The sequence below is a fragment of the Silurus aristotelis genome, assembly GCF_946808225.1.
Source record: "Silurus aristotelis genome assembly, chromosome: 5".
Lineage (NCBI taxonomy): Eukaryota > Metazoa > Chordata > Actinopteri > Siluriformes > Siluridae > Silurus > Silurus aristotelis.
In genome coordinates, this window is record NC_139578.1 from 11579748 (window position 1) to 11591854 (window position 12107).

Sequence of the window (12107 nt, forward strand, 5' to 3'; positions counted from 1 at the left end):
ACCGTTGAAACCTGGCAGGATTGTACAATGCAAAAGGGTACGTTTCACAAACTGGATCGATGCTGACTAAGTGTTTAAGTGTTTTATGATCCACTCTGTCACTGTTAATCATTCTAGAATACATTTCAACAGTGCAACAACTCTGCAAAAACATGTAAAAAGAGGTGGAGTAGTAGAGGTAAAGGCTGAGAAGAGAGAAGAGAGGTTTGATTAAGAATTCAATTGTGGCTGCTAGGACAGATGTATTGTACAGTAAAGGGAAACCTGTGATTTTGGCAAAGATTATATCAAGAAATATTTTGCCGTGGATTTTATTTGCTGATTCTCATCTGACGGTGGTAATTTTTAAAAGTAAACCACAGCTTATTACAGTGTTGGAAAAGAAGCTACTCATCAAATTTCTAGTTATGTGTTGCCTGTTACTTTCTTAGTAAGAATATACTTTTCATTTCACACTGTAATCAATGTTGATCAAAAAAAGGCACTAGAAAGCATACACACTGGTATTTAGAAATATGTATCAGCTTCTCAGGAAAATGTTGGTTATGTATCAAAAGACTCCTTTTTTTCTTCAGTCAATTTTGTGGCAACTTGTCCTCCAGGTGTTTTAGATTTAGTTTTAAATTATTTTACACATACACATACATTTCTGTCTTATATTGCATTACACAAACAGATACAGTGCATTTTAAAAAATTTTGAGACACAGTCCTTTTGTTTATATTTCAACAAACTAGGTAAAAGACAAAAACCCACAAGAATTGAACACTGAATGAGTGGAAAAAAGTTCTGTGGACAGATGAGCCCAAATTAAAAAAAAATGTGTCTCTAACAAAGAATGTATTTATGATGCAGAACAGGAGAGAAGGTCTTAGCAGACTGCCTCATACACACACTCAAACATGGAGGTGAAAGCTTACTGGCTTGGGTTTGTTTTGGAGCAGGGAAGGTTGGAGACTTATTCCAGGTGAAGGGAATACTGAACCAACATGGCTACTATTCCATAAATCAGCATTATCCAATTCCCTCTGAACTTCAGCTAATCGAAATCAACTTCACCATATGACAAGACAATGATCCGAAGCATACATAAAGCTGTTATACATGCTAATGGAAGATTTTTGTTGAACATTGTACAGGTATATATTTGTTTGGGCAAAGTAAATGTTCGTACCTTTAAGATACCTAGTTTGTTGTACATAAACAAAGGTACATGCAGTTGTCTCTCTAAAACGATAAAAGACTAGGTGTTTCCTTCAGGCACTGTATGTTAGTGTACAAACACAACACGATGAACAGTACAGCAACATTTTGTGCGTTCTGGATTTTGACAGTCTACACGCCCTTTATATTGCAGAGCAGATATCCAGCTTCTGTGTCGTCCTTCACCGGCTCATTCTCTTTAGCAGAGTCTATTGTGCACACTGGCGAGGGCAAGTAAATGTTTCCTACAGCTCCCTCAGGTTCAGGCTCTGCAGCACAGTTCTGAGTGGTGTTGACTGCCTCCAGGCCCTGGTTGATGTAGTAGTTTTCTTCTCTGGGCTCCAAGGGCGGAAGCGCACACAGTAGAGCTTTGAGTCTCTGAGCCAGCTCTGCAAAACAAGGCCGCTGAGAGGGCTCTTTGTGCCAGCAGCTTAGCATCACCTCATATCTGATAGGGTGATAGAGGAAGGGAGAACACAAGAAGATTTAGAGACTATTAGAGCATTTCAATTCTGCAATTGATGATGAATTTTAAAAGCCCATGCTCAACAGTTATTTCATAATGAATTTTACAGGCTCTTTTTATATCACCACATAAAGATCTCAGTGCTAATCCCAGGGATAATTCAGAAAAAAATGGAAAACGCTCCTGCTATTGCTCTTTGATTTTTGTTTAATTGGTAAAAATTTTGGTTGTATTGTTTATCGAATATCAGTCAGCATTAACATATTGAGGTACATTTTTCTAATGTTTAATACATTTAAACAGACAGCCACCTTTAAAGCCCACAACCATTAGAAAAGCGTATAATTAGTGCACATACTATGTGGCCAAAATTATGTTGACATCTGACCATTGCAAAAGTATGTGCTTGCTGAACATCGGATTCCAAATCCGCTGTAGTTCTTATTTCAATGTCTGGTGCTGATTCAGGACCAGAAAGCTGGGGTGTAGTCTGTGTTCCAGTTTAGCATTTAGATGCAAAATACTTGAGGTGCAGAACACATGAGTGCTTGTGAACCATATCCTTATAAGCACTGCTTTGTGCTTAAGGGCATTGTCATTCCCGGTTTGGGTCTCATCCCCTTTGTTTTAGTGAAGACATTTGTAACAAATGTTTGGAGAAGGATACAGTATGGTCATAGTCAGGTGCCAACAAACATTTAGCCTTATATATATTATATACATTATATATTTTTTTATGTAACTCTGAATATGGCATTTTAAGATAAAATAAGATGAACTAACATTCTTAACTAACTAAAATATTTTACTTACATTTCTATTTAAAGAATTTATTTCCTACGGCACATGGGATATTTATGAAGGTAGCTGCCTCAATACCAGGTTTAGCCTGAGAAATTAGTCTGAAATCCCTAAAAATTCTTCCACCTGGAGTTTGACACAAATGTTTTTTCCAGGTCATAAGATGGAAATTACAGTTTTATTTTCAGCTTGTTATTGCATCTGGACTCTTAATGCCTGGCGAATGTGAAGACGTCTTAATGAATCTTTAAAACGGTTGTCTTCAAGTTACCAAAAAGGTCTGCTCTTTTTAAATCAAAATACATCACTACAGCATCCATTCTCTCTCTGTAAGTTCATCTCTTGATTAATGAAAACAAATGGAAAGCACTTACAGTTTATTTTCACACTCCCCTTGTTTGAGGCGATGCCCACCGACCAGCATGTCTAGAAGCTCATGGTTGGGGATACCAGGATATGGAGTCCTTCCTCTGGATATAATCTCCCACATGGTCACTCCAAAGGACCACTGCATACAGTTAAAGGTAGTAAAATATTCTGCAAAATCTTTCAAAAAGCAATCCAAAAAATTGTATCCCGACAGTAACATCCAGGACTGACCACATCACTCTTGCTTGTGTAGATGGATTCAGAAAGGCTCTCTATAGCCATCCACTTAATTGGCATTCGGATTGCAACCTTCTGTCTGTAATAGTTACTGCTGCATATTTGTTTGGACAGGCCGAAGTCAGCTACACGTACACGCAGATCATCTCCCAACCTGCATTCGTGGGTGAAGAGTGGGAGAAAAAAGATGATACAAACACCACTAATTTACTGCAATATCAAACATTCTGAAATGCCACCATGGACTTACATGCAGTTGCGTGCTGCCAAATCTCTATGCAAAAAGCCCTTGAAGCTGAGATACTCCATGCCTAAGGCGATGTCGATCATGAAGCGTAACAAGCTCTGATCAGGAACAAACTGAGACAAAGTAGTCAGTTAAAGGCTGAATGTAGCTGTTGTTTGTTATTTATTTGGCTTATGTATCAGACTGCAAGGTATGAGATCTAAAAAAATTAGCTGAAAATGTCAGCTCGGTCATGTAAGTGTCTTTGGTGTTCACCATAGGAACGTCACCATAGCGGGTGGCTATAAGAAATCGTCTTAGGTCTCCATGTTTCAAGAATGGCAGGATTACAAGTGGGACTGGGATGGACGAGTCCTGTACTGTCTCCAGGGTGACACCTGGTGGTCAGACATGGCAAATAAATAAATGCACATTTAAACGTCAGGTATTTCATCACCCAATTGTCGTCTTGATTATCAGAATTTCCCCTCTATCTTTTCTTCTTAATTTAGTAACCTTTTTATGCTCCATTCACAGTAGAGACCAGGGTTAAGCAGATCATTTAAGGCAATTTGTATTTTGTTTTACGTAACTATATTTTTCTTTATCTTTTCTTACGTATTAACACACAGCACCCAGAACACTGCATCTGTAAATAGTGTAATGTCTATAGCAATGAAAACCAACAAATATTGGACTATGATTGGATTAAGTACAAACTATTAGGCAAGATTAAAACCTTTGTTCCCTCTCATTCTCTCAGGACTGTTATCTGAACAGTACATAATCTAATAGTGATCAATTAAAAAAAAAAAACGTTTCAATAATCATATACAGCTTAAGCAAGAGTCAAAACTTAACTTCTCTGTAAATCAACATTTAAAGAAGATGTACTTTACCCAGAAGTTTCACTATGTTATCATGATCAAAGTGCTGCATAATTTCAGCTTCTTTAAGAAATGACTGCAGATCATCCTGACTGTAAATTCCAACTGTAACAAGAATGAAAAATAACATACTCCAAATGTAACGTTATAATATATTCAACTTTTTAAATGTAAGTGATTAATTAAACATTTACTTCCGTATAATTTGACACTATTATACTATTCAGTATAACAAATTAACCAAAAGTTTGAGGACACCTGACCATCACATCCATATAGAGTTTTCATTCCAGATTTGTCTCCCCTTTCTATTAAAAAATCCTCCACAGTTTCAGCATTTTAGTATTATTATTGATATTTTTATGCTATTATTACAAAGGGTTTAACAGTTGTCTTGTGTCAGATTCTCAAGATGACAGAGTGATGTCAAGTACTCATGGTTAGAACGTGAAATATGTATTATATTACTAATTGACAAAAGAGGAAGTTAATAAAAAAAAAGATTATTTAAAAATATTGTCAATGCATTTCATCATATACTTGCCTCTCATTGTCTTCACTGCTACTTGGGTGGATTCATTGTCTTCTGATAAGAATATGCCCTCATACACTGCCCCGAATTCTCCTAAAAGAGGTAAAATGCCAGACCTAGTTAAAAATAGCTTTTAGCTATGTTTATTATTAAAGCAGTGAATTAAATATTCTACCTGGACTATACCATTCAGTATGAAATATATAAACTGGTTTATTCTGATTGGCCAAGTTTTTTGTCTGAAATACACGTACCTCTCCCGAGCTCTTTGCCCAGTGTGATTCGGCTGCGATCGACCAACACATCTTTAATACCAGACAGCATTCTTTCATGCACACTGTCCAAAATCTGATCAGAACCTAAAAGAAGACATTGAGCACAGAGAGCAATGAGGTATAGCTTGTATGTACATACACTGTAATCAAATGTTCAGTATGTCCCTGACATTACTGAAATGAACTGTAAACTGTGATGATGTCTAATCAAGACTTACTGGTAGTTTGGTGAGAAGGTGTAGTTTGTGGACCTTCAGGGGCCCTGTATGATCTACTGAACTCCTGTAATGGCATAAGCACCACTTCTTGTTCATCCCTAAACCCAATTCACAACATTTAATTACATTTTTATTACAATAATAATATATATATTTTTTTTAAAGTATTTGGTTCTAGATTATTTACCTGAATTTACTATAACCTTTGCGTACAATGCAGACGGCAGATACTATCAGAGCCAAGAGTACCAGTATTCCACTAATCACACCAGCAATTACTGGAGTTTTAGGCAATTTCTGTACAGCAGGTGTTGGTACTGGAACAGCAGTGATTTCGACTGGAGTCTTCACTGTCAGACAGAGCGAATTTTAAATACGCAACAAGTGCTTTCTTAAGGGGGTTTTAATTAGGACCCTCGCCAAAAAGACTGTTGTAATCAGTTATATACAACCTTTAAGGATTGCTTTAGGATCTGATTAGAACTTAATTTCCCAAAAAATATATGTATGGTTATATTTCGCCAACATCTAATCTAAAAAATAAATCATGTATTACTGCCAAGATCAAATGTTTTGATAGTAATCATCACTTACATATTATAACGGAATGTGCAGACCCAGATGTGCCCAGTTTCTGAGATATTCTGTTGTATGCTCTGACAGAAACCTGGTAGCTCATATGCGGTTGTAATCCAGTCAAGTTGGCTGTAGTTTCAGTCAGTCCCGTGAACTGTGGCGTTATTAACACGGTATTGTCACATGGCACCCATGGTGCATGAGATTCTCCTGTTTTTTGTTTGCACTCTACATCATACATCACTTCTTCTCTTCCACCCAGGTCTGCAGGCGTGGCCCAGTTCAGAATCAAGGCTGTGTTACTTTTATGATTGGTAGTTAAGTTGAGTGGAGCTGATGGAGACCCTGAAAATCAACAAATGTGAGGAAATACTTTTTTAAACATCTCTTTATAGATAAATCTACTTACACTCCAGGACAAAAAAATTATTAATCAAGCTCAAAATGGGATTTGCCACTATAAAGCTTTTATGGGCCTTAACAAAAAAAAAAAAAAAAAAAAAAAAAAGAGCATGAATTCTGATATCTTGAAATCTCTCTTTTCACAATTTGCTCATTCTTTTTGCTCATTTTACTTGGGGAAAAGCTAGACACAGAAATTCACTTACATATTCTTATACAGTCTGCAAATGTAAACTTAATAAATAATAACGATTCAGATGTTTGATGTGAAATTCAACACACATCTGGGTTATAAAACAAATTTTTTTCTTGACTCTGTTTCACCTGTTTGAAGCTCATCAACATTTTGAAATTGTAATAAACAAACAAATACAAAGAATATTTATTAAAAACAATATGATGTCAATTATGATGTTAAAAACAAGATCAGGGCTTTTTACGAATAAATTCATGTCACTTTACACACTTGTACAGCCTAGTTGCGGGGGGTCGTTCTGCAGTTGAGCATATCCCTCTTCACAATCACATGCTGAAGCTCCTTCTGAGGATGTTCTGCTGTTGGATGGGCAAAGTCGACATTCCCCACTATCATTAGCAGGTTTGTAGCTGCCCAAACCACAAGCTGCATAACAAAATAAATCAGATAAATATATTTATATGCACTTTAAAAAGTGCATTCACGGACATTCACCCTTATCTTATGTTCTATTTTATGTTCATGTCATTGGTTCTCTTTTCTCTAATATCCACTAATAAAAAAGGTTTTCCCCACCTCAACATATCTCACTTAACTCAGTTCTATTTTCTATGTATGTTATAGAAGGGAAATCACCAGACTGGTCTACATTCCAGGGCTACAAGAGTTGGACAGCCCAGATGGGTTTCTATAAGTAATAACATGTTTTGACCCATGACTGGAATGACTAATGATTTAGTGAGGGTTATAGTGATGACTAATGATGCATCCAATAAACATACTGCAAGTACATACAAGTGTTTATACCAGGTTACACATAGCATGAAATATTTTTAGAATCCCCTTTAATCACTTAAATACTTATTACTTACTTACCATTTATTGTCAACACACTTCTCACTCTTGAAATCCTAACTCACCTCTTTAACAGTGATCAACAACTCTGTTCCTGAGAAACACCTGTCTACAGTGGTGTTTGTAATGTAATCAGATATATCAGGGTTATCTAAAGCACATAATGAATTCTTACAAAATGAAATTCATTGCGAATCGTTTCGCAAGTGCCATTTTCTTTTTTTTTTTTGCAATTGGTTCCATCCGGCAACGTAGAACAAACAATGCAGCCATTCTTGCCTACAGGAAAGGCGAGATACCTTGACAACGAATGTAACTAAAGGGAGTACAGAGCTTTTCTCATTGTGGAGCCCACCAAAAATAGACTAACAACTAGACAAGTAATCAAGTTGCTATTAATTAGCTCCCTGCCCATAGTACTGGCTATTGGCTCTCCTTCTTATAATGTACAAAAAATTTCACATTTATCACGATAGTCTAATATTGGTCATATATAACGAAACTAGAGAATTCCCTTTACAGAGTGCTAGCTCATGTGTTTATGAAGAAGAGGATTATGTCATTTTAGTCTTTTTTACATAGTCAGATATAGACTATAGAGATAAAAGCATGGCATATTATTAAGTTCCCCTTAATTTTCAGATTCTTTCTTTACTACAACTTGCCTGAACAAGCAGGAGCATGCTATGTTGTTTGAATGACTGTTAAAACAGCTGAAAAGCCCTGGAGACCCTGCAAAGCTATGCAAGAAATTCAACAAAAAATAAAAGCTGAACTAATATGATCAGTCGGACTAGTTATACCGTACATATCAAATGGATTACACTTTTATGGGCATAAATCTTTAACAAGGAAAAATTTTGAGCATCCTCTGACCTTTACATATGTTGCCTTTTGTTTCAAATCCAGCTCCACAGATACACAATCCTTGCATTACACCCCATTGTCCATTATTCTCGCATTCAACCTTCGGGGTAGACATTTCTTCAGCTCCATTCACACACTGGCCTCTGATCCACCCTGACCCTGCTGAAACTTCTTCAAAACTAGTCTGGTTCACTGTAATCCCTGGACATTTCATGTAAAAGACACGAATGGAGGAAATAAACAAGCATGATCCACCGTAGGAGAAACCCAAATGAAAGCCACTTTTTGTGATCTTTCCCAAGTTTAGTCCCCGCGCATAATGCAGGTGTGTTTCCACGTCTTTGATTTCAGCAGGTTGAGAAAATGACTGTGGAGCTACAATTCGTTGTCGTATTTGTCGAGTTCGAGGTTGTTCGACTGGTGTATCAGACTCCTGTAACTGGATAGTGACTGGATGTGCTCTGTCATCTTGAGCAAAAAGCAGGTCCAACTGAAGCTCATGGGCATCCTTCTTCGCAATCCATTTAGTCCAAAATGTTTTTAGTGTGGTTTTAAGTTTAGAATCACAACCTTGGTAGACAGGATGAGCCGAGGCCAGGCCCAACTTCAGCGAAATCATTTGCCACTAAAAATAAATGATTTGAGATGTGAGATTAATATCTTAATACGCACATTACACATTTGTAATAAATGGTGAAGTTAGAGAAAGGTTCACTAGATTAGAAATGAGGAACGTACAGCTTTAGGGGGGTCGGATGTCAACTGCAGATCTTCCACTGAGGTAGAATCCAAAATCTCCTCTGCAATTTGTAGTTATTTCAGTTATAAAAATTTGTTTTTGTCAAACATATGGTGTAAATTATTAGTAGTAATACTTGAAATTACATTTTTTATAATCCAATTATTTTTTGGACACGTTGTGTACCCTATGGTATGTATTTTTTTTTTATCTTAATCAAACTTTCAGATAAACTTTGTTAGCTGATTGTATAGTCTTTGTGTCATTTGCTAGCTGCCCCCAATGCAATGAGGAGGAATCGTGCGCCTCTTTACTATTTTCAACATCTTCTAGAATTAAACTATCCAACAAAGTCTAAGAAAATAAATGTTTACCAGTATCAAACGAAGCACAAATTAATTATAACTTATGTGATTAGCTTCATGATGCCACATTAATTTGAGAATGAATCCTATTTAAAGCCACTGTAAAAGGTACTTGTTAGACAAGAACATCTAGAACTGTCTGTTATTGTTCTGCTTGTCTCTGTGTTGATCGGTGTTCAAGTCTAAAGTATTTTTGAAATATAAAATAGAACCAATTTTTCATTTATAGTCGGTAAAATCAGAACACACCGCATATGAGTGAAAATGTAAATAGTGTGTAAATGTCTTACCTTCAATAGGGGTCAGTTGCCCAGATGTGGATAAAAATGTAACCAAAAACAAGCAGCAATGAAACAGTAAACAGAGGGAAACAGCCATGTTTAAAAGTCACCGAAAACACACACACACACACACACACACACACACACACACACACACACACACACACACACACTAATGCGGATAATTAACACCCATACTATTACTACACTCACACCTGTACACTGAGCTACTACTGTTCTGCTGCGAGTATATGAGCTCTCTCTCTCTCTCTCTCTCTCTCTCGCTCTCTCTCTCTCACACACACACACACACACACACACACACACACACACACACACACACACACACATCTACTATATAAGTTTACTATAACCCTCTCTCTCCTGCTGTTGTGTGAACGCTGATGTGAATGTCATGAAAACGACTCAAATGTTGTCTAAATGTACAGCACTGGAGTTAAATCACTGCAGTAACCAGACACGTGAAAAGGAAAACTATATCGTGTATGAGTGATATTTATCCGCTCATGAACGTTTACCCACACACAAACCTAAAGCTTTACTATTTCTGTATCAATCTGACGTCTTTCTCTTCTTCTTTCCTCTTTTTTGATTTACCCACATTAACTGATCCAGCAGTTATGACTTCATTTAACCACCAAAGGAAGAACTCCTCACACATTTCTAGAAATTATTTTCAAGTTGACATTATTTGCTAGTTGTTAGATAGATAGATAGATAGATAGATAGATAGATAGATAGATAGATAGATAGATAGATAGATAGATAGATAGATAGATAGATAGATAGATAGATAGATAGATTTTATATAGGTTATTTTTGAAGTGACTAATAAGAGCCACAATAAAAATCAATCCTTACTATAAACCTAAAAACGTTTAATAACAAAAATGAATTAATATAATTCTGATAATATAATCTGATAATGTTAATTGTTATTTCCAAAATAAAAAATAAAAAAGTCATAGCCATTGTTTTACAGTAAACCCTTGGACTAGGGCCTAATTTAGTCAACCATGTTTGCAAGGTACGGGTACAAATCATATTTATACTTTTAAAATCTTTCTGAATGCAGTTAGTTAGTGTGTGAACTCTGAAATAAATCAAGACAAAACATTTGTAATGAAGGTGTATGGCTTTGATGGTGATGGTAATCCAGAATTATTAAAGCCATCGAATAACACAACAAAACAAAACAAAAAAAAGCTACTACAAAACTGTCTGCAATTTTTTTGTCCAATGTAAATTTTAAAACTGTTGAAGAACTGTTTAAAAAAGATACAGTATGTTGAATTGCAAATGTATTATTGTGTTTAATAGCTGTCAGTTCAACAATCATTTTTTCTCTCTTTTATTTCCTCAGCTTTTTTTTCATGTGATGATCACTTTGAAAATGGGCAATATCAAAAATAGAGTCTTTAAAATTATCTGGTAACAAGAGTTCCTCTTCTTTCTCTTCCTTGTAATGATCGATGCTTCTTATTCATAGATGCCTGTGGTTTGTTTCAAGAAAACCACGAACTTGAAAGTAATGAGCTCAGCAATAACAAATGATTGTGAAACCAGAAAACAAGAGAAACAGGAACTAAACACAGAGACCAAGCCTTGCCTGAGAATTCCATTTTACACCTGCAAGGTATTTATATATTTACACCCACTAGTGTATGGAAAAACCTGTAGCAGCAGTGCGGTTCATAAAACATATTCATATACAGGTCAAAAGCTTCAGCAAATGGTTAGCCCCTTAGTGAAAAAACACTTTACTGTTTAATCACCATTTTAGTGTTTCAAACTATATACCATATTTAAATATTATAGCAGCAGATTTTATAGCACTCTCAGAAAACCTGTGCTAAATATAACTCACTTTGGGTTCATTCGGAAGCCTAGAACCCGGGATGTTTTAACCCACATAGTTGAATGAGGATGTTGACTCAGCATGCTGATTTTGACTGAAATGACGAAGTTGGGTTAAATGTGAAAAACATTATCTAAAACAGAGATCACAACAGTGGCTGGCTGGCAGGGCCAAAAAGGCCTTCAGAATCACTGAGTTACGTTTGAACATATATTTATGAATATGTTTTAAATTTTTTTTTTACATGTCCTTTGATTTGATAGGCACACTGCACAAGCTCAAATATATTTTTGTGGATTTAATAACTGGTTTTTCCATTCCACAATGGCTGGCAGAGAGGAAGAAATTGATTTGTTTGCAGATTTACTTTCAAGGTCATTTGCAAGAATTTCACAAGAAAAGGTTGGCCAAAACGGTTGTTAAGCTTTCTCATGAAGCTTTTATACTTTTGTTTTCTTTCCCATAAAATTTGCACGCAAACACACAACATTTGATTAATTTCAAATCCACGAAATGAAAGGATAAAAATGTACAAAAATGAAAACCTTGGGTCATTTTATTTGGTTAATATTGATGCTTCTGCTAGAGATAATGTATGCAGTGCCGCTGTGGCTGCAGTGAAAGAAGATTTGTTCAATCTTGATTTAGTAATGACTTTCGTTCTCACTGCATTAGATACCTGTCTGTTAAGCAGCACTCTGTTATACTGTGTTTCTGTAGAATATGAATGTTT

General features: G+C 36.0%; 1 protein-coding gene across 4 annotated transcripts; it reads right to left on the reverse strand.

Annotated features, from left to right (window-relative positions):
* Positions 1–67: 67 nt before the first annotated feature.
* Positions 68–10048, reverse strand: LOC310726484 (tyrosine-protein kinase receptor TYRO3). 4 transcript variants are annotated; one of them, XR_014533778.1, is made up of 16 exons: positions 9505–9833; positions 8849–8910; positions 8120–8735; positions 6659–6814; positions 5809–6135; positions 5402–5564; positions 5215–5312; positions 4976–5080; positions 4734–4814; positions 4202–4294; positions 3579–3700; positions 3327–3436; positions 3071–3230; positions 2845–2978; positions 1090–1651; positions 68–993 (listed from the first exon to the last, which is right to left on the reverse strand). XR_014533778.1 is itself a non-coding variant. In XM_083542139.1 (15 exons), the coding sequence occupies exons 1-15, from the start codon at positions 9590–9592 to the stop codon at positions 1336–1338; spliced, it is 2631 nt and encodes an 876-aa protein (XP_083398265.1). In that variant the 5' UTR covers positions 9593–9833; the 3' UTR covers positions 68–1335. The 4 variants fall into 4 exon arrangements, 2 of the variants coding, with proteins under 2 accessions (XP_083398265.1, XP_083398266.1); XR_014533777.1 differs by lacking the exon at positions 8849–8910 and having other exon boundaries at positions 9505–10048; XM_083542139.1 differs by having other exon boundaries at positions 68–1651.
* Between the last annotated feature and the right edge of the window lie 2059 nt (positions 10049–12107).